General features: G+C 49.8%; 6 protein-coding genes across 6 annotated transcripts; 1 reads left to right on the forward strand and 5 right to left on the reverse strand.

Moving 5' to 3' along the window:
• Nucleotides 1-451: 451 nt before the first annotated feature.
• On the reverse strand, nucleotides 452-2,680 carry YALI1_C32184g (uncharacterized protein; the record flags this gene model as incomplete). Its single annotated transcript, XM_502178.3, has 1 exon — nucleotides 452-2,680. The coding sequence occupies one exon, from the start codon at nucleotides 2,678-2,680 to the stop codon at nucleotides 452-454; it is 2,229 nt and encodes a 742-aa protein (XP_502178.1).
• Nucleotides 2,681-4,547: 1,867 nt separating this feature from the next.
• On the reverse strand, nucleotides 4,548-6,620 carry YALI1_C32223g (uncharacterized protein; the record flags this gene model as incomplete). Its single annotated transcript, XM_002143007.3, has 1 exon — nucleotides 4,548-6,620. The coding sequence occupies one exon, from the start codon at nucleotides 6,618-6,620 to the stop codon at nucleotides 4,548-4,550; it is 2,073 nt and encodes a 690-aa protein (XP_002143043.1).
• A 723-nt stretch (nucleotides 6,621-7,343) lies between these two features.
• YALI1_C32253g (uncharacterized protein) lies at nucleotides 7,344-9,578 on the reverse strand (the record flags this gene model as incomplete). The annotated part of the gene is made up of 1 exon (XM_502179.3): nucleotides 7,344-9,578. The coding sequence occupies one exon, from the start codon at nucleotides 9,576-9,578 to the stop codon at nucleotides 7,344-7,346; it is 2,235 nt and encodes a 744-aa protein (XP_502179.3).
• Nucleotides 9,579-10,191: 613 nt separating this feature from the next.
• On the reverse strand, nucleotides 10,192-12,024 carry YALI1_C32276g (uncharacterized protein; the record flags this gene model as incomplete). Its single annotated transcript, XM_502180.4, has 2 exons — nucleotides 10,192-11,896; nucleotides 12,008-12,024. The coding sequence occupies 2 exons, from the start codon at nucleotides 12,022-12,024 to the stop codon at nucleotides 10,192-10,194; spliced, it is 1,722 nt and encodes a 573-aa protein (XP_502180.2).
• Nucleotides 12,025-13,725: 1,701 nt separating this feature from the next.
• On the forward strand, nucleotides 13,726-16,212 carry YALI1_C32294g (uncharacterized protein; the record flags this gene model as incomplete). Its single annotated transcript, XM_502181.3, has 1 exon — nucleotides 13,726-16,212. The coding sequence occupies one exon, from the start codon at nucleotides 13,726-13,728 to the stop codon at nucleotides 16,210-16,212; it is 2,487 nt and encodes an 828-aa protein (XP_502181.3).
• An 860-nt stretch (nucleotides 16,213-17,072) lies between these two features.
• Nucleotides 17,073-19,565, reverse strand: YALI1_C32352g (uncharacterized protein; the record flags this gene model as incomplete). The annotated part of the gene is made up of 1 exon (XM_502182.3): nucleotides 17,073-19,565. One exon carries the CDS (start codon nucleotides 19,563-19,565, stop codon nucleotides 17,073-17,075), a length of 2,493 nt encoding a protein of 830 aa, XP_502182.3.
• Nucleotides 19,566-21,285: the final 1,720 nt, after the last annotated feature.

The raw sequence follows: 21,285 nt of genomic DNA on the forward strand, positions 1-21,285 counted from the left end.
GAACCTTGATAATGCATGCTTTATCAGTTAGGGCTGACGTGATGAGAGATACTGCCATCGGAACTTAACACCAAGTTTGATAGCTTCGGTGGGCAAAGACTGCAGAAACAATTGTATTGACAATTGAATTCTGTATATACAATACTGGTCCGCTACAACATGTGCTGCAAGACGTGCACAAGTCCATATCGTGACAACGTGCGTGCGTCAAGTTGAGCAAAAGGGTCTCTCAGTTATTGAGGGCTGAGTAAGGCAATCAACAAAAGGTACAGAATCGGGTCAACTGAATCCTACGCAATTACTTGACATTATAATGTATCTAACAAAACCCAAAGAATTGACAGTGTCGTAATCATTTTGGTTAAAATCTCATATTATTATACGGGTTTCCCCTTTTATATTCAAGTCCAGCGCGACACTACACGCAAAGTTTCTCATCACGTAAACGTACCTAAATCTTCCACCCCTTGAGCCAGTTGAGGTATGAGTAAGCTCCGGGCTCGCCCTCCATACCGAAAGAGATGGGGGAGAACAGAACAAACATACCGGTCACGGCAGAGATGAAGAGAATGTTGACACCCCACTTGACAGAGGCGGGAGCTCGAGAGGTGAAGTGGTCAACGACAAAGCCAAACACAAGAGTGGCAAAGTAGAAAGCAGGCAGGTAGTGGTGAACGTACTTAACACGGCCCATGATGATGAAGGGCAGGTAGTGGAAGAACCATCCCAGAGCGGGGATGATACCGGAGACCATGTACTTCTCAATCTGGGCGTCGGAGAAGTCGGGAATCTGTCGCTGCCATCGGATCAGGTAGACCAGAGTCATGATGCCAAACACAAACAGAGAGAAGGTGGTTCCCCACATGTTGACGGGGTTACCAAGCAGGTAGTACTTGATGATGGTGCTGCTCCATCCACAGAGTCGCAAACCGACCCAGTTGAGGGGCCACATCCAGGCCTCGGAGGCAAGCTCGTCGTGCTTATCGGGATCGGGAACAAGAGCGTTGTTGGAGGCCATCATGGCAACGTTGAGCTGAACAAAGTCTCGAATGAAGGAGGTCTTAGGAGGCTTGGTGTTGTTGGCATCGGGCATTCGCTCGTTCCAGTGCTGCTCAAAGTTCCAGTGAGTGGACTTATCCTTCTTGCCAACCTTGTTGGAACAGGTGACTTCACCCTGCTTGAAACCCCAAGGAGGGAGATGGTTGCCCTTGCCAGACAGGTAGCAGCCAAGAACCTCGTGCTTGAATCGAACAGTGGTAGTCAGAGGGTGAACGACCTTGTTGTCGCCAGGGCCAAAATTGTCATAAATCTCAACGATCCAGTGGTCCTTGTTGTCTCCAATGGTCAGGTTTCCGTAACAAGACACCTCGTGGTCGCCCTTGGTGAGAGGAGCGGGGATCTGGTGAGAGTGGAGGTTTCGGCCGGTATTCAGATGGATGAATCGGATAACGTCACCGTGCTTAAGCAGCTCAATTTCGGAGGTGTTGGCGTTGTAGGCCTCTCGGTCACGAGGGGTCTCGACTCGCCACTCGTTGTTGGCATCCTTGTGGTGGTAGGTGGTGATCTGCTGCTGCTCGGATCCTTCGGGGTAAGTCTGGACGTGGGAGTGCAGAAGGCCTCCGTTGTAGCCCTGGTTCTTGAGGGTGAATCGAGAGCCGTAGGCGAGATCCTGGGGGCCGCCGACAATGTTGGTTCCCTCCAGGTTGGCCTGGAAAAGAGAAGACATGTTGGAGTCGCCAGGTCCAGACTTGGTGAGGATGATGAAATGGGCCTTGAAAGCAGCCATGAACACCAAAGTGGGCAGGATGATAAAGCCGATGATTCGGGCAACCCAGTGCATGAAGTAGGTCTTGTAAGGCATCTTGGTGTCACCGAGCTTGATCCAGAGATCGACCACAGTGTAGACACCAACCAGAGCAGTGGCAAAGAGACCGACCATCTTGACGGAAGTCACACAACCAATGGAGATGCCGGTGAGCAGCAGAGTGGTCCACCACTGCCGGGAGAAGGGCTCTCGCTGCAGGTTATGGAACCGGGCAAGACCGTAGACGGTGGTGAAGGTGAAGCAGACGAGCATGGAGTCCAGCAGAATGAATCGGCCGAGAGTCACGTAGGTGTTTTCAAACAGGATCATGGAGGTGACGAGCCACACGGTGGCCACGTTGAGCTTGAGCTCCTTTGCGGTGAAGTAAGCCAGGGGCACACAGAACACGTTAAACATGGCGTTAAACACTCGCATGGTGGTGTAGTCGAGATCTTCGGGGTAGGTGTGGCCGGACTCAAAACCGAAGGAACCGTTATAGCCTGCCAGGTAGCCGGACAGGCCGACCAGCATCTTTCCAAGAGGAGGATGCACATCAAAGTAGTACTCCCGCTTGAGGTAGTAGGAACCAAACTTGCCGAAATGAGCCTCGTCCCAGGTGACAATGTTAGAGACGCCGATTCGGTAGAGACGGGTGAAGAGAGCCAGGGCGGTGAAGATGATGGGGCCCATGATTCGCTCAATCTCGTAGAAGGTGCCCTGTTCGGCGGTCGATGTGGTGGCCTTTCGGGTCTTTGTGTCCTCGGGCTCAATGACATTGTGATGGGTGGCGGACAGAGCGTTGGCCTGCTTCTCTGCAAGCCCCGTTCGGTGCCTCAGCTGGTCGCTACCAGTATCGATTCCAGTCGCGGAAGCCATTGTGTGATTTACTGGAGGTGGAAAAGGTCAAAGGAAGTTACGAGTTCCAAACACGTAGCTTTTTCAAATGTCCCAAAGGCGTCCCAAAGTTTATTGGTGACACGGAGGTGCATGAGGTGCTGCTGGATTTGTCTCCATATGCACCTGGTACGGGCTGCTAAATGCCCTGTCTGTCTGGAGTAGCCTATGTGGGCGGCAGGGTGCATTTCTGTGTCGGTTTCAGTTTTTCCGCTTCCTTTTTCCATACAAGTAGGACTGCCAAATCACCTTTTAGTGTATGCTGTGGCACCGACTATATGCTGTTTCATAAAAGATGGATGCGGTGGTGGAAGCAGACGAGACAGGAGGGCTCGAGTCTCCCAAAACGGCCCTAAAAAGACGCGTCAAAAGCTCCGGATCAATTAATGGCGCTCACCAAATTGCCCACGCCCAACCCCCGTACCATAACGCATCTCTAGCACCCTCTTGTAACCACTTTCCGACCACCGCGTACCACCCCACTCACGCGTTAAACGAAACCTAGCCCCGCTCAAAGTTTGTAGGAGTCTCTACTTTCGGGGAAGAGACAGGGTCATCAGGATATGCCGAACTTATGCGTAAATCATACAGACGAAATATGCGAACAAAAAAAAAACATAGCGGACGTGATTCTGATCCATGTGCTTAAAGTGCCCAACACGTTTGTTGCCCATCTACTCGTCCATACACTATGTACATACTGAACACGTCATCGGCCGAGCTAAGACGGGCTCTATGTACCCCGCATTAGTCTGACAAGGGCCATCTGACGCTAATGGCACGTCCTGAGTCTTTTTGGGTTGTCTTTTTTCGGTGGTGGCAAAACCGCCACTGTTCACCTCAGCTCTCCTGCCATCGCCCAGTACGTCGTATCAAGTCTGGCGTTCTGCCTCGGAGTTTGAGTGGAGCGATCGACTAACTTAAATATTACACGTATTAATCAACCCCAGCATTACCCGTAAATAATTATCCCGAAGGGGCAGTAGCAAGGAAGTGTATTTCTGGAGGAGTGGAGTCACACATTCTGGTACTGTATGTACTGTACGATACGAGTACTGTACTGTACTGTACTCGTACAATGATTGAAGATCAAATCAGACTGTCATCCCGTATTCCGTATATCCCTTACCCCTCTGTATCTCATGTCTTTAAAGAACTGACTTCCGGATTGGCCCTTTTCGTCAGCATTTTCTTACAGCAAAAAAAGATGAGAGGGTGTGCGCGTTGTTTCCGGAACAAAACTCAGAATTAAAGGAACCTACAAGTGTCCAAAGTATGTTAACAAGTAGAGAATCAAATCTCATAGAGTGATATATCAGTATTCTCTTCAACTCGTACAAAATCATGTTTGAATCAATACACTACATACAATACTTAAGCTTTGTTGAACTGAAACCAACCTGCAAGTACATACTGTATTTCAGGTGCTTATACAAATACTACAGTAGAGCCACTTCAGAGCTTTGACCCTGCTATTAGTCCACAAGACAAACAGTCCATGGTATCTTGTCAACGGAGAATAAAAAAAATAGAAAAAATAGAAAAAATAAAAAAAAGACAATCAAAATGTGCCAGTTCGTGGTTCCGAATACATAAAGATGTGGTGTGTAACTCTTAGCATCTTGGCAGGGTCTATTGGTCTATAGCTATCAGACTTCCATAGCTCTCAATTCAGTAGTTAATAATGCAGCTGCGAGGCAGTCTAAAAAACAAAGCCAAAGTGTATAGCAGGGTGTGTATGTACTGTAGCTGGTGTTTTACATGTCTTTTTTTTGTAGGGTAGACTACAGTATGTACACCCATATCTACACAAGTCTGCAAAACACGAATCAGTCATATCATATATACATTAAACCAAAAAAGTGGTATAACTCCAGGGCTGGGCCCGGATATCCTCCTTGAAAGCACCGATAATACCGCCCTCATACCCCTCATAGGGACGTCCAACATTAGTAGCATCAATACCATGTCGCTGAAGACGCTGCAGGTTGGTCAGAGCAACTCCGTTAGGAGAAGGCTCAGAGGCATCAAAAGTAGTCTTGGGTCGGAACAGCAGTTCGTCGGCTACCTCGGTAGACACTGCGTAAAAACCCCCATTCTCGGTATCGTACATCTTTGTGATCATCGAGTCCTGCAAGCTGGAGGCGTTCTCCAGGTACTTTCGGTCGCCAGTCACGTCGTACAAGTTCAGAAGACCGGAAATGAGGAATGCAAAGTCGGCATCTGTTCCCTCGGAAGTGGAAAGAACTCCGTTGGAAGAGAAACGAGCGAGTTCTTGAACTCCATGGCTATCTCGAACATGCTCCTCGAGAATGAAGTCGGCAGAAGAAATGGCCTTGGCAAGGGCCGTCTCGGCCAGCTCGGGATCAATGGACTTGAGAATCACGCTAGCCTTGGCGAGAGCACCGATAGCAAGACCGTTCCAGGCAGTGACGATCTTGGAGTCCACTTCAGGAGCAACCCGGTTTTCTTCTCTATACTTTCGCAGCAGAGTTTTGGCTTCCTTGATAGCGGCCTCCACATGGTTAGGCTTCTTTCCAAATGTCTTACCTAGCTTCTCGTACGAGTAGTTGGGAGCCAGAACGTTCTGGAACCACAGCTCGTTGTGCGGATCCTGGTCAGAGGTGACATTGCCCATGTCCTGAATGTCGAAGTACGCAGCAGCCATGTCTCTGTCCATGGGGTTTTTCATAGGCTGCAGAGCCTTGTGGAACTGGGCAGCGGTCCATAGGTAGTATCCTCCCTCAATCATCTTTCCTCCGTCTTCAGCCTGGGAGTCAGCATCAACACCGGCATAGAAACCCTTTGGAGCAACGATATCGCCAGAAGTCAGGTAGATTGTCAGATCTCGAATCATATCGTTCACGTAAGAGTACCAATCATGGGGCTCGTCGTGGATCTGCACCCAATTGTAGGCGTCACAGTAGGCCTCGAGGAGAAGAGCCTGGTCGTAGAGCATCTTCTCAAAGTGGGGAAGCACCCAGTCAGCAGAAACAGAGTATCGAGCCACTCCGTTGCCAACCTGGTCCTTGATTCCGCCCACAGCAATCTTGGCAAGCGTATGGAGAGCCATGTGGGGCAAATCTGTGGGCATGTTGGTATCCTTTTGCATTTCGGGGTGGTTGAGCATGAAAGACAGCTGGTAAGCACAGGGGAATTTGGGAGCAGTGCCAAAACCACCATTTCGAGCGTCGTAAACAGCCTCGAAATGTTCTCTAGTGTCCTCGTACATTGCTTCATCAAAGGGAGCGTCGGTAAGAGGATCTCCCACAGTGTGCAATTGAAGGAGGTTCTTCAGTTTGTCTCCAGTGTCCTTGCCAGCATCAATACACCATTGAGGATCGGCGTTCCATACGTGCCCAACCCGATCAAGAACGTCGCTAAATTTGGCAGCAGACTGGGGCTTCTCGTCAACCATCCCCTCCTTGTTGACAGGCTCTCCCTTTTCAGTCAGCCGTTTCTTCTCAGTTTCAGGACCTTCCCAGTAGGTGCCTCCGTAAATGGGTTCAAGGGTTTCGGGAAGCACGAAGACATTGAGAGGCCAGCCCCCGGATCCAGAGCTCACCTGCTGGTACATCTGGTAAATTGCGTCCAGATCAGGCCGTTCTTCTCGATCCACCTTGACGGGAATGAAGTTCTTGTTGAGTTTCTCGGCAATCGCGGGGTTATTGAAGGACTCATCGTTCATCACATGGCACCAGTGGCACGAGTTGTAGCCAATTGAAAGAAACAGCGGCTTGTTGGCCTCCCGAGCAAGCTTCAAAGTGTCCTTGTTCCATTCTTGCCACGCCACAGGATTGTTTTTGTGGGCCTGCAGATAAGGAGAAGGCGAGTCTTTGAGAACGTTTGTGAGCTGGACAGGTGCAGCCGAGGCAGAGCTGCTGTAATTTCGATACAATTGTCGCTTGGCTAGTCGTAGCATTTTTTGGCAGTGTTTCAAAGAAATGATCTGGGCAATATGCACGATTATATGCACCCAGCTTCTACAAGGTTGGTCACGTGAGTTGCTCTGGAACACTGACCTACCAAAGCTCGTATTTGTGAGGTTGCTGTCACGTGATTATATATGGTGTTTATGAACCAACGGAGATGTGACGGCAGATATCAATGATACGGCTTCTATCCACGATCCAAATAAAGTAGACTTTGGCCAAAAAAACTGACCACTGTAAATGTGGGGTTGGCTCCTGCAGCTCAACCTGGCGTTGACATCTGCAGTCAGTGTCTATATTAAAGAGGATTAATTTGAAAATAGAGCGAAAATTCCAGAAAATCAAGAAACAAAAAAAATAAAAAAAAAAAAAAAAAAAACAAAGATTTGGGCAATAAAGTCCTAATTGAGTGAAGTTGAAAGCGAATTACATGAGACAGATGTATGGTCAACCAATATATTTGGTAGTCATGGAAACTTGGACCCTAGTCCAAAGGTTCAGTCATACATTACTTGTAGCAGCTACTGTATGTACATACTGTACATACTGTAGCTACTACAGTAGTAGAACTAGCTATCGTAAAAATGGGTATAGTATGACCACCTCAGAACATACAGTACACCCAAACATTAGTCAATGACTGTACGAGTATGTACTCTTACAAGTACAGTACCCACAGTGAATTCTATAATTATATTGTGTACATAATTTGTTTACTGCTCGGTGCAAGCAATTCTAACAGATTTGTCGGCAGAGGCAAGAGCGTATCTCTTGTTGGACTCGGGCTGCCACGAAATACGATTGATTCTTTTGTCGCAATGAAGAGTCTGTTTCGCACTAGTCATCTGGAACTCTTTTGTAACAGTGACCAAGTAGACCTGGCCGTTATCCAGACCCACAATGACCTTCAGATTGCCATTTTCCAACTCAGGTAGAACATCACAAGCAGTAACCGCATCAGGAAACTTCTCTGTAGCCGCAGTTTCCCAAATTCCCTCCTTTTCCCGCCACACTCGCAGAGACTTGTCTCGGGAAGCAGTGAGAAAAACACGGCTGCCAAACTCCAGAGGAGCCCATGCACAATCCCAGATGATTCGGTTGTGACCATTGGGAGACTTCTCCTGGGTGGAAAAGAGTGCGTAGTTGTCAGCAGTCTTCTCCCAGACGGCCCAGTTTCGGTCACGTGAGACTGACAGTAGGTACTTGTCGTCGGGTGAGAAGCGGGTTCGAGTGACTGTCAGCTGATGGTACTCTAGAGGGTTAGCCAGCTCTTGCCACGTTTTGGTCTCATACAGTCTGATGACGGCATGCTTGGAAGAGTTGGCTCGACAGGCAGTGGCGATGACTGAAGAGTCCTGGCTGGCTGAAACACAGGTGACTTCGTAACCATGACCGTACAGCTTGTCAACTTCAGGCCACAGGGTTCGTCGTTGCAAATGTTCCTCCAGAGGAGCAGTTTTGAGATCTGCAATGACCTGGTAGATGTTCGAACTGGCGTCCATGACAGTGTCTTCTCGTTCCTGTCCCTCATCTGGCTCTTCGTCTTGAGAAACAGCCTTGTTTGAGAGTCCCAATGCCGGCATGGAGGCTGATTCAGGTAGAGAATCTCCAGAAGAGATGTTACAGAGCTTCTCGAGCAGCTCTGCCACTCCTCTGGGTTTGGTGAAAGTTCTCAAGATCTTCTCATCGGCTCCAGACACAAAAGTGTCCCCATCAATAGATGCAAGGCATATCATATCATAACCATGGATCTGTGGCCGAGTAACTTCTCGCCAGGTACCTTCGATAGGAGCGAAGATTCGTGTAGTCTGATCATGAGAAGCACTCAGCAGATAAGAGCCATCCTTGGCCCAACACACATCAGTGGCTTCTTTAAAATGGCCAGTGATAGAGGTAGCCGAGGTCCACCTTTCGTCGCCCTTCCACAGTCGCCACGACCCAGTCTTACCAATTGTAGCCACATAGTCGTCATCGAGCCACAAACAGGTCATGAATCCTCCACTGGATCCGGTAGCTGTAGTGGCACCCTTCACAGTGATCTCTCCAAGTCGAGCATCTGCAGTCCACACTCCGGAGCTCAGATCGGGCTGCCACATCATCAGAGAAGTGTCAGCCGAGGCAGACAGCAGTCTCAAGCCATTCCATCTCACCTGATACACCCAATCGTCATGCCCCATAACCAGAGCTTCAAACGAGAAAGTGGCGCGAGTGCCAGCAACCTCAAAAGTGTATTCCTTGTTGGAAAGCAGCGGCGATGTAAGAAAGGGGTCTGTAATGTCGGCCGTTCGTCGGTTGGCCACTCCTTCTCCAAAATGCAGTCTCCATAGACGAATGTACTTGTCCTGAGACGCAGAAGCAAGCAGGAAGTCACCCTCGTCAATGGTAAAGTCCAGAGATCGGATCCAGTCCTCATGACCCTTCAATGAAGCCTCCAGGGAGAACCTGTCCTCTCCCATAACGTAAATGAACACGAGCTTGGAAGTACCTCCCACAGCTAGAATCTGCTTTCCTTCATAAGAAGTGATACCCAGACACAGAGGCATGAATCGGGGACCTTCCTCAAGTTTCTGGATTAGCTCAAGGTCCTCCTTGACTCGGTACACACACACTGATCCGTCTGAAGACGCAGTAGCCACGATATCCCCACAAACAGCAATGTCACCGACAGCCCGATTGTGGTCTTTCAGAGTCTGACCCACAGTCCAACTGTTACCATGCTTCTTCCACACGAGCACGTGGCCGTCAACGGCTCCCGAAAGCAGCATATCTTTTCCGAATCGCACTGCTGTGACGTTATCAGAATGTCCAGTAAGCAGATTCGAGATGTTCTTGGCTTGCTTGGGCTCCCAGAAGGCGAGAGCTCGACCCACGCCAAACACTAACACGTTGTCTTTGTAGTCGGACGAGTTTCCGTGTATATTTCCTCCTGCTGCAATTAGTTCTGTCATGGTGTTGACTTTCTTTAACCTCGATTTGAGAATTTCAAAAATTCATGTCGGAATTCTTTTAGAGTTTGAGAATGCATTAAGATGCTGGAACGAGAGCTATTGAGTTGAGGTGAACATAATTTTGTAAATTGTGTAAAAAAATCGTGAGAAATATTCAAAAATAAAATAAAAAACAATAAAAAAATCCGAATAAATATAGATATATTTTGTTGTAATTTATAGACGATTTAAGGCCTTTATTACTGCTCTTAGTCTTAAGGCATGTAATATAAGCGTTTGCAAAGAAGCACATTTTTATCAGGTACAGTATGTACATACTGTATGTAGCTACAAGTAGCTACCAGTACATACTCGTAGTTGGTTCACTACTCATATCTTTATACCTGAAAATGATATCATTATGATCGTGGTAATCTCATACATCATCCTACATCAACAATGCAGCGTGATCTGCCCTCTACAAGTATGTACCCGCATCTTCTCTGCTATATTCCATGTTAATCGTGCATTTATTATTTTAGTGGGGCTCGAATTCTCTCGATGTTTGCCCCGAGGACTCGAGTTCGGTCGATTATTCCTCTGTGATTATTAGTTGTTATTGTACCCGGTACAATTAGGCGTCAGTGATACAGCCAGTGGAGGCGTCGGACACAAGCTTGGAGTACTTGTGCAGGGTTCCAGAGGTGTATCGAGGAGCGGGGGGAGTCCACTTGGCCTTTCGCTCAGCCATGGTCTTCTCATCAACAAGCAGGTCGATGATGTTGTTGTCAGCGTCGATGATGATCTCATCGCCGTCCTCAACCAGACCAATGGGACCTCCCTCGTAAGCCTCGGGGACAATGTGACCAATGAGGAAACCATGAGATCCTCCGGAGAATCGTCCGTCGGTCAGCAGAGCAACATCCTTGCCCAGACCGTATCCCATCAGGGCAGAAGAGGGCTTGAGCATCTCGGGCATACCGGGTCCTCCCTTGGGGCCCTCGTATCGAATAATGACACAGGTCTTCTCGCCCTTCTTGATCTCGCCCTTCTCCAGAGCCTCAATGAACAGGTCCTCCTCGTCGAAACATCGGGCGGTACCCTTGAAGAATGTTCCCTCCTTTCCGGTGATCTTTCCGACGGATCCACCGGGAGCAAGGGAGCCCTTAAGAATCTGCAGATGACCAGAGGGCTTGAGGGGAGCGTCAACAGAGGCGAAGATATCCTGCTCCTTGGGGAGAGAGGGGTACTTGGCGACGGTGTCCTTGAGAGACTCTCCGGAACAGGTCATGGGAGAGCCATCAATGAAACCCTGCTCAATGAGCATCTTGATGACGGCGGGGGTTCCACCCCACTTCTGCAGATCGGCCATGACGTGAGCTCCGGAGGGCTTGAAGTCGGCGAGCAGAGGAGTGTTATCGGAGATTCGCTGGAAGTCGTCAATGGTCAAAGGAACGTCGACGGTGTGAGCGATAGCCAGCAGATGGAGAACGGCGTTGGTGGAGCCTCCAGTGGCAATGATGTAAGCAATAGCGTTCTCAAAGGCCTGTCGGGTCATGATATCCTTAGGCTTGAGGTCCATCTCCAGCAGCTTGTTGATGGCAGGTCCCAGAGCCTCACACTCGGCCATCTTCTCCTTGGAGATGGCGGGAGCGGAGGAGGAGCCAGGCAGAGTCATACCAAGCACCTCTGCGGCAGAAGCCATGGTGTTAGCAGTGTACATACCTCCACAGGCTCCCTGACCGGGGCAGGCGTGTCGAATAACATCGGCTCGCTCGGTCTCAGAGATGCCGCCGGCAATGTACTGTCCGTAGGCCTGGAAGGCGGAAACAATATCAATGTCCTCGCCCTTTCGAGTCTCGGCCTTTCCGGGGTGGATGGTTCCTCCGTACAGCATGATGGAGGGTCGGTTGACTCGGCCCATGGCCATGAGAACACCGGGCATGTTCTTGTCACAGCCCGGGATGGAGATGTTGGCGTCGTAGTGCTGGGCCATCATGAGAGTCTCAATGGAGTCAGCAATCATGTCTCGAGATTGCAGAGAATATCGCATACCCTTGGTACCCATAGAAATACCATCAGACACACCAATAGTGTTGAACTGCATGGCCTTGAGGTTGTGCTTCTCGATGCCCTCCTTGACCTTGAAGTTGAGATCAAGCAGGTGCATGTTGCAGGGGTTTCCGGACCACCAGACGGAGGCGACACCAACCTGGGGCTTGCCCAGATCGGCCTCGTTGAAGCCGCAGGCGTACAGCATAGCCTGAGAGGCTCCCTGCGACTTGGGCTCCGTGATGATCTTGGAGAACTTGTTCAAAGTGTGCGCCTTAGTAGCGTAGCTGGGTTAGTAAGAGAGGGGCGTGGAAAGTTGTTTTTTCACTCGTCATGCTTGGAGCCATGGTCGTTTCGTCGTGGCTGCCATTTGCTTCCGTCTCATTTCAGTCACTCACTTTCGTGCTCGAATCATTGTGTAGCTAGACAGCTCAGATCGGTGTCCAAAAAAGTAGATTGTGCAGCACGTTTAGTCACCATTAGGCTTTGGTGAAAATTGGTAATGGTTAAACGTGATTGGACAATGTGCCGATATCGGCGGATGAAAATGATGGATATTCGGCAGATTCGAGACCTGGTAGCCGGAATCGGCTTATTACGGCTCCGTGACCAATATTCCACCCTCATTTACTTGCCACCGCCACTCCAAGGCGTCATTATAGGGGTCCCAGTCCTCTTTAAGTCTCTCAGCCTCCCCCACAACCTTTTGCCTTTTCTGCCCAAGCTCATTTTTTCGCTACAGTACACTGCGGAGTCTGGGGTGCACTACAGCCTCGGTCTAAGATAAGTAGCATATGGGATGTGCGACACTCAGGGAGCCGGTGGAAACTGCAATCCGAATCAGCAGAAGCATCCTCCACAAGTAAACAGGTACACACACAAGTACTGTACCGTATATGCTTCGGCCTGGTGCATCTTCTCATCCGCCTTTTTTATCGTTCGACCCTGAAACTCTGAGTATGAATCGGAAGCCTGGTATCATTCCAGAGTAACGGTCTAACCAGTGACTCTAAACACTAACCACTGCGAGTATTCCAGTACACTGTACGGCTGAAAATGTCGCAAATCGTACATACCAGGGTGCATGCCGGTAACGCAAGAAACGCGGCGACAATAGATGCATCACGGCTCACATTGTCCTTTTCACAATGTCGGTTGCTCAACGTTACCCTGTTGTAATGTGCTGTGTTGTGTGAGTGGTGTGTATTGTAGTTGTGGTGCGAGCCCTCACGTATTTGAACTTGCGGTGGGAACCATGAATGTTGCAGTTGGTATAAATTTTCAGAGCTGGAGCTTGTCTCTTCTAACAAGCTAAACCGCACAGTGAGTACAACCGCACAAGGGACACTATCACTGCTTCTGATGATAAACATACCTTACGATCTTTTCTGACACCAATCTGGAGAAATACCAAAAGCCTTAGAACCGCTACTCTGATATTTGCCGTTTTGATGCCTCTTGCTTGAGAGCTCTACTAACCTAGCCGTGTTGATGGCGACATAGTTACGGGAGGGTAACCCCACTGTTGTTTCTCCATTGAGATGACTGATTCCCTGTTGCAAAGTTGCGCAGGGTGGAGTTGAACTTGACGTTTTCCTCCTTCTATTTATATACTCCAATGAACGGTTTTTGGCAGAGAATGTTATGGTTGGCCATTGTAGTTGTGGGCACACTCGTGCAGTAAAAGTACTGGTTCTATTGTATATTGCGAGCAACTGGAGAATTACGGGCAATTGTGTCTCTAATCTCAGTCTGGTACAAGTACAGGAGGTATTACCAATTCAATCATCAACACTGTCATCAGCTGTCACCTCAATTAACTGAATCGCCATTTTTTCGTGTTTTAGTCTCGGACGTGTGTCACCCAGTGCGTTGGTGCAGCTCCGCTGTAAGTGCAGTTGGCTTTAATGTGCAACTGGTTGGGACATAGGGCGGAAACACGAGCTTCAGAACGCGACACACGATACTCGACACCTGACAACTCAGCCATTGGGAGAGCACCAACAGAAAGTGTTGTCCTTGCACTACTTGTAACGACCTCCTGATAGTTGCGCATATAATCAATCACTCGCACTTCTCCCTGAACCAGCACACACTCGTCGACTACACTCTCATAATGTACAGAAGCTGGAACAACGAAAGCGACGAGGCCAACACCAGCACGTCTTCTGTCCCTCCTTTTGGAGCTACCAACTTCGCAGCTTTCTCGCCTCAAGCATCTGAGAATAATGGCAATTTACCAGATCTGTCGCAGACTGACAAGACTGACAATGACGAGGTCACCGAGCTGATTGTGTCTGATTACAGCTCTCCTGTACACGACACCATGGCCGCAGATACCGTTCCCACGACATCCTCGACAGCCACTTCATCTAACGACAAAATGGATATTGTTGGTTCACCGGATACCACCCAAGAGCCAGCTCTTGTGACGATCCGACGGGAGTCTGTGAACATCACCCGCTACAATGGCGTTGTAATCGAGCAGTCAATTGAGAGCCAAACATTTGTCATGACCGAGCAGGCAGGCGAATCAAGCGATTCTCGAATTGAGGAGATCATTGAATCTACTTCCGAGGACCTACCCAATATGGCAACTCCACCGCAAACGGCAATTCGGCCTGACCTTTTTGCACCCGTCGTTCGAGCTCCTGCTTCAGTCGGTCCCAAGCTCGAGGCTACTAATACCCCCAAGCAACTTCCAGTTCGAATGCCCGGCGCTAACATGCCTTGGGCAACTGCACCTATAATTCTTCCCAACCCACAGATTCTGCGACCACTATCAGAGAACGGAGAAATTCTACCCCGCAAGGCTGTTGTGGTTAGAAAGCCTCACGGAGTCCGACAAGTAGCTCCTGCTGCTGAATCACAAAAAAAGGAAGAACATGCTAGTCAGCCCGAACACAGCCAGTCGCGCTACGTATCCGATTCGGTGCACGTGGACGATATACAGGATCAAGAAGACGCGATCATCACATCAAATGTTGAGTCTGACGCGCCATTGGACTCATCACGGCCCACTGAGCTGAAAAAACCGGAACGCAAAGTGCAGGAGACTGAGAAGGAAGCTGCACAGGAGCCCGTAGCAGCTGAACAGCCTACCAAATCAGAAGTTCCAGAACAGCCTACTACATCAGAGACCCCAGAACAGACCATGGGCCAAAAGGCAAGCACAATGGAAGATCAGGAGGAGAACAAACAGGAAGCGGTGAGTGCCAAAAAGTTTCCCGCCACTGTTAAGGAGGCTGAAGCAGCTGTTGCTGCGAGTCTGAGAGCTGAACGAGCCAAGACGATCGCAAAAGCAATGACGGAGGCAAGGCCTAAGGCCGAAGACGAGGCTGAGCAGTCTAGGAAGGGAAAGGTGGCCGCTGAGAAGACCAAAGCGGAGGAAAAATCTGCTCTGGACAAGAGACATAAGAGGGAAGAGGAAGAACGAGCAGCTGGAAAGAAGCGTACACAGGAGGGACAGGCGGCGCGAGACAAGCGAGTAGCAAAGACCAAGGCTATTGCTCGAGAGAGGCGCGCTCAACCAAAAGAGAAACGGGCTCGCGACAAGGAAACTGAGGAACGACGGGCCGAGGAGAGACTGGCTCGTGAGAAAAACGCCAAGGAGAAACGCATGAAGGAAGAGCAAAAAGCTGCTGCTAAGAATCAGCCTGAGGCAGTGATTTTGATTGATGACAGCGACGACGACGAAGCGGAGGAGCAAGAGGTCCAGGAGGAAGAAGAGGATACTCTGGTTGAGCCTCAGGAAGGTATGGAAGTGGACGGAGACGCAAACGAGGACAGAGACGTGGGGCAAGGCGAAGTGAGAGAACAGACAGAGATTGAGCTCGATGAGAATGGTATTCCTACTGATCCCAAATATGGAGTTGATTTCACAGAGCTGCTACATACCGAGGCATACAAACGCAACATGGAGGCTCATAGGCGGTGGTCGAAGTCAGGGATTTCTCTAAATGTGTTTCTGATTCGGCGAAAGAAGGAAAAACAGCAAAGGCAGAAAAAAAAGGGAAGAGAGGAAACGGAGAATGAAGAGGATGAGGACAAACATCTACCTGCCGAAAACTACTGTGACTTTTCGGAACTGGTCAAGACGAAGCGTTACAGAAAGAACATGGAGGAGGAGGGCTACGTTTTGAATGACGACAACGAGATCATCAAGAGAAGAACAAGAGGCCGCTCCGATGGCAAGACCAAAAAACCCAAGACCAGCCCTGACGCCGGCTACGATAAGACCCTTGCCGCTGAACAGGCGAAGAAGGAGGCGAAGGCAGCTGTGACAAAACGAAACAGACTCACTCGTGCACAGGCACGAGCTCAAAGGAAAGAAATGGTCTCAAACGATGGAGCCAGTACCTCCACAGCTGCTGTCCGTCCTCGTGCCAATGCCAAGCGTAAACCAGTAGCTGAGAAACAACATTTCAGTTCTTCTGAAGAGGATGCGTTGCTATCCATGTCTGAGGAATTCCCTGCTATTATTCCCAATAAAGGTGGAGATGAAGACCTGAAACAGATCAAGAGAACCAAGATTGATGATCCTGAATGTCTTTCTGGAGAGAAACATGACAATGCCAAAGGCAAGTCTGTTGATTATAGCTAATTTATAGGAAATGCATTGTTATTTATCATTTTTTTGGTCTTGTGTGGATCATAATTGTACGTAATTCAGTAAAGTACTTGTATTTTTGGTCTCAATTAATTAAAGCTGTCAAAGTCACTCAAGCCACTATCAATTTAAGCTTTACCGCTTAAACCGACTCCTGCATGATAATGCAGCACATGTGTTCGGTGCATATGTATCGTCACACTTGGTTTCAGTTGTGAGTGATTAATAAAACATTAATGACGCATTTAGCGGACATGAATGAATATAAATGAACGTTGGGGGAGGATTCATATGATCCTTTCAATATAAAGGTTTGTTCTTAATGGATTTGGCTATCCCCAGATGCTGCGTGTGGAATAAGGTTTTGTCTATCAAATTCGTTATGCGGTATCGTGACTCAAGCGATATGACCAACTGTAGCATGCCCAACTGAATTATAGGACTATAATTTTCAATTACGCAACACACCCCAACAAAAAAATCAGAGACAAACACTCGATTTAGCAAGTCTCGATGACACAGACACAATCACAAAATCCAAGTATCGACGCAACCACGTGATACCATACACACACATTACATACCCTGCTCATGTTTGTTGAACAGACCCTCGGCTTGTGTGAATTTGTTTCTGATCTCAAAACCCTTGAGATCCCATTGTGCCTCGTACAATTATACTAATGTCAATTTCACCTCAATCATGTCAATCCACAACAACACCAGCATTTATTAATGACTCAACGTTGTGCAACAGTTGGATCTACTTGTAGTTGTGCAGATATAAGTTGTTTTTTTCAATATGAGCTTTGTTTTGACGAGAAATTATATTACTTTGGGGTTAGAGGTTAAAAAAATTACAGGAGACAGGCAAAAGCACAGACGAATGCAAGAGCGGGGATGGCCATCTTGTTGGCGCTGTTGGCCTGGACGGGAGGAGCAGATCCGGAAGGAGCCTGGGGAGGGTGCTCGGGAGTGTTACTTCCACCAGCCTGGGGAGGCTGGGAAACAACGGGAGACAGCGTGGTGGTTGGGACAGTACCAGCGCCTCCAGAAGGAGAGGGGTTGCCCTCAGTCTGGGCAGGAGCCTCGGGAGAAGGCTTGGGGGCCTCAGGAGTCTCAGGAGTCTCAGGAGTCTCAGGAGTCTCGGGACTCTCGGGAGTCTCGGGAGAAGGCTTGGGGGTCTCGGGAGTCTCAGGAGTCTCGGGACTCTCGGGAGTCTCGGGAGAAGGCTTGGGGGTCTCGGGAGTCTCGGGAGTCTCGGGAGTCTCGGGAGAAGGAGCAGGTGTCTCACCAGTGGGCTGAGGAGTCTCTGGGTTCTCGGGAGAAGGCTTAGGGACCTCGGGAGTCTCAGGAGAAGGAGCAGGAGTTTCTCCGGTGGGTTTAGGAGTCTCTGGGTTCTCGGGAGAAGGCTTAGGGACCTCGGGAGTCTCAGGAGAAGGAGCAGGAGTTTCTCCGGTGGGTTTAGGAGTCTCTGGGTTCTCGGGAGAAGGCTTAGGGACCTCGGGAGTCTCAGGAGAAGGAGCAGGAGTTTCTCCGGTGGGTTTAGGAGTCTCGGGAGTCTCCTTGGTGGTCTCAGGAGAAGGCTGGGGAACGACGGGGGCAGTGGAGGAGGGCTCCTCAACCTCGGAAGAAGGCTTGGGGGCCTCAGAAGAAGGCTCGGGGACCTCAGAAGAAGACTTGGGGACCTCGGAGGTGGGCTGAGAAACAACGGGAGTGGAAGAAGCCTCGACGGGAGTAGAGGAGGGCTTCTCAACCTCAGAAGAAGGCTCGGGGACCTCAGAAGAAGGCTTGGGGACCTCGGAGGTGGGTTGGGGAACAACGGGAGTGGAGGTAGCCTCGACGGGAGTAGAAGGCTCGGGAACCTCAGAGGAAGGCTTGGGGGCCTCGGGAGTGGGCTGAGAAACAACGGGAGTGGAAGAAGCCTCGACGGGAGTAGAGGAGGGCTTCTCAACCTCAGAAGAAGGCTTCTCAACCTCAGAAGAAGGCTTCTCAACCTCAGAAGAAGGCTTGGGGACCTCGGAGGTGGGTTGGGGAACAACGGGAGTGGAAGAAGTCTCAACGGGAGTAGAGGAGGGCTTCTCAACCTCAGAAGAAGGCTCGGGAACCTCAGAGGAAGGCTTGGGGCCCTCGGAAGTGGGCTGAGGAACAACGGGAGTAGAAGAAGCCTCAACGGGAGTAGAGGAGAGCTTTTCAACCTCAGAAGAAGGCTTGGGGACATTGGAGGTGGGCTGGGGAACCTCAGAGCTAGGCTTAACGACCTCAGTTGTCACGTGAGGAACTTCACACTCGGTGCAGGGGACAGTCTTCCAGACGGTAGAGGGAGGTCCACCAGTGGTGCAGGGGACAGTGGTGAACACAGTGGTGTAGATCACGGGAATGGTTCCGTTAACGGGGAAGGAAGGCTTGGGAACCTCAGAAGACTTAGGGGACTCGGAGGTCTTAGGAGTTTCAGAGGATTTGGGATTCACGGAGGACTTGGGGGCCTCGGAAGACTTGGGGGCCTCGGAAGACTTGGGGGCCTCAGAAGACTTGGGGGCCTCAGAAGACTTGGGGGCCTCAGACTGAGGAATCTCGGGAGTCTCGGAAGACTGGGGAACATCGGTGGTAGTGCAGGGGATTGTCTGCCACACAGTAGAAGGAGGGCCACCAGTGGTGCAGGGGATAGTCGTGAAGACAGTGGTGTAATCAGTGGTGTAAACAATACTGACGGGGGTTGTGTTGCTGGGCACCGGCTTGGAATTAACGGGAGTGGTGCTGAGAACGGGCTTGGACTCGACGGGAGTGGATGCTGTGCTGGAAGGAACAGTCTTGGACTCAACGGGAGTAGAAACAGGAGTAGTGCTAGAAGTGACAGGCTTGGACTTCTTGGGAGGAAGAGAAGAAGGGTCGGGAGAAGTCTGAACGGGGACAGAACTAGTGGGCACAGGCTTTGTCTTCTTGGGGGGAGAAGAAGTCTTGATGCTGTTTGTTTTAATCTGGGGAATCAGAGGAACAGTAGAGGTGGCTTTCTGGGGCCGCTCGGGAATGCTGGGAGTGGTGGTCTTGGCCACAACGGAAGTGGTGGTAGTGTCGCAGTCCTCCCAAGGAGAAGGGGGCTTGGGAACAATGGGGGTCTCTTCGCAGTCTGTCTCCCAAGGCCGAGGGGGAGAGGGAGGAGAAGGAGGGAACTCGTCGCAGTCAGTTTCCTGAGGCTTAGGGGGAGAAGGAGGGGGAGGTTGAATAAATCCGTCATCGCAGTCCTCGTCGGACCACTTGCCCTTACCTCCCCATCTGAAGCCAGTGCCGAAAGTGGCGGAGACAGGCATGGAGGCAGCGACAGCCATAATGAGTGTGTTGGAGAACTTCATTGTAGTAGTTCGTTTAAAGAGTGACAAGGGTGGGTGGATATTAGGGTGGCTGATGGGGTATCATAGCAGACCGATGGCGGTCTACTTATATGATCTCGAGCTCTCTCTGCAAGAGCGTTGAGTCTTTGTTTGCCAGGACGCGGCAGCATTCTCGAGGCACATTCCATCGATTCACGGTTCCTATTCTGATAATATTCGCCTTGACTTTTTATTTTCTGGCCAGCTTGAAACTGTCACCGTCATCTTCTGAGTTTTGCAGGGATGCAGTTTGCTAGACAAGCGAGAGACGTGTTGTGACGCATCTTTTTTCGTGTCTTGATTTATTCAAAGACGTTAAACCTTGAGTTGAAAAATAATAATTGCGCCGCCGCTATGGGCTCTTGGTGCTTGAACTTTGCTCGGGTTTTCTTAACTACATAATATCAATTACGCGAGGGGCGAATAGGGGTAGTTAAGTGGCGTGACCTCAAGAGATGACGTCGCTACTATATCGTACTATCAAAAACGGGGGTTTGGGTTGCAGTAGTGTACCAAGGGAGTAGTCAACCTGATAGCGTGATGATCAGCTTGCGCAAATGAAACACGAGCGATGACCGTCAGATATTCGCGATCGATAGCTTTCACATGTGCTGTGAGATGATTACAGACAGTATCCGCGGAGACACTTCACCAAAGAGGATAATTTGTGACCACGGCAGGTAGAGTTAATGCATGCACAGACGTTAGGTTCCGTGTTGCAAGACATGATGGTCTCTGGAGATGCACAGAAATGAGGTCACGCCCTTGTTAGCTCACTTGAGTTACCCTGGCTGCTTGTTTCATCGTGTTTATTTCGACGTGATTATTATATCGCGACGTTGACTGCACCGTGAGCAGGTACTGTACCGCACATTTGATTAGCTGCCGTATCCTGCTGTATGACTTGGTGCCATACTGTAGTTCTAACATGCAGGGCTATTATGACACCCTGGGGAAGTCGATCTCCACGTCTGATGGGGGGTTATGATAAGTCGATACTGTAGATCTATGACTGGGGGCCCTGTAGCCCAACCGTCTGCTCTCTAGGGCTTCTGGACCCCCTGCTGCTTTCCCGCAGTCTCCCAGGGCCGATCCCCTGTTCCCGCCCTGTGATTAGGTTCCTTCAACCTTAGGGGTTAGTTACTTGAAAAAAAGAAATTCCCCGTCTGATGAGCTGTGCGTACGGAAAGCAGGAAACTGCAAATCCAATTTGCACGGATTTGGAGATATTGGCTTGCCGTGTGTCATTTTGCGGTCTCATCTGTGTGGAGTGTTCTATTTTCAGTATCTCCTCTCCGGTCTTGCCTCACCTTTTAGATTATGATCTACACTTAAAGGTTGGGCTCGTTATGCTAGGATGTGCACTCGTATGATAGAGTTTGGCAACACCTCCGGGGGGAGGGGGGGTGTTCCCCAGTCCCCTGTACTACAGGGAGGTGAGTGGAAACCCCTTGTGGTGGGCGATTTTGTTTGAGAAAAGCAATTAAGGAAGAGCTCGGCGTGAAAAAAATATAGCCTGAGTTGCATAAATACGGTTCACGCGACTGTCGATCTTCCACACGGGAACATGCTCCGTTGACAGGGCACCCTGAAAGATCTCGCCTCCTGCGACTAGCAAGAGCGGCATGAAATTATTTTTAGAAATCATGGACCCCGAAGCGCCCTCCTGTGCGTATTATTACCTGCTCCACTTGTGTCCGTC

This window comes from Yarrowia lipolytica, chromosome 1C (assembly GCF_001761485.1).
Source record: "Yarrowia lipolytica chromosome 1C, complete sequence".
NCBI classification, from domain to species: Eukaryota; Fungi; Ascomycota; class Dipodascomycetes; order Dipodascales; genus Yarrowia; species Yarrowia lipolytica.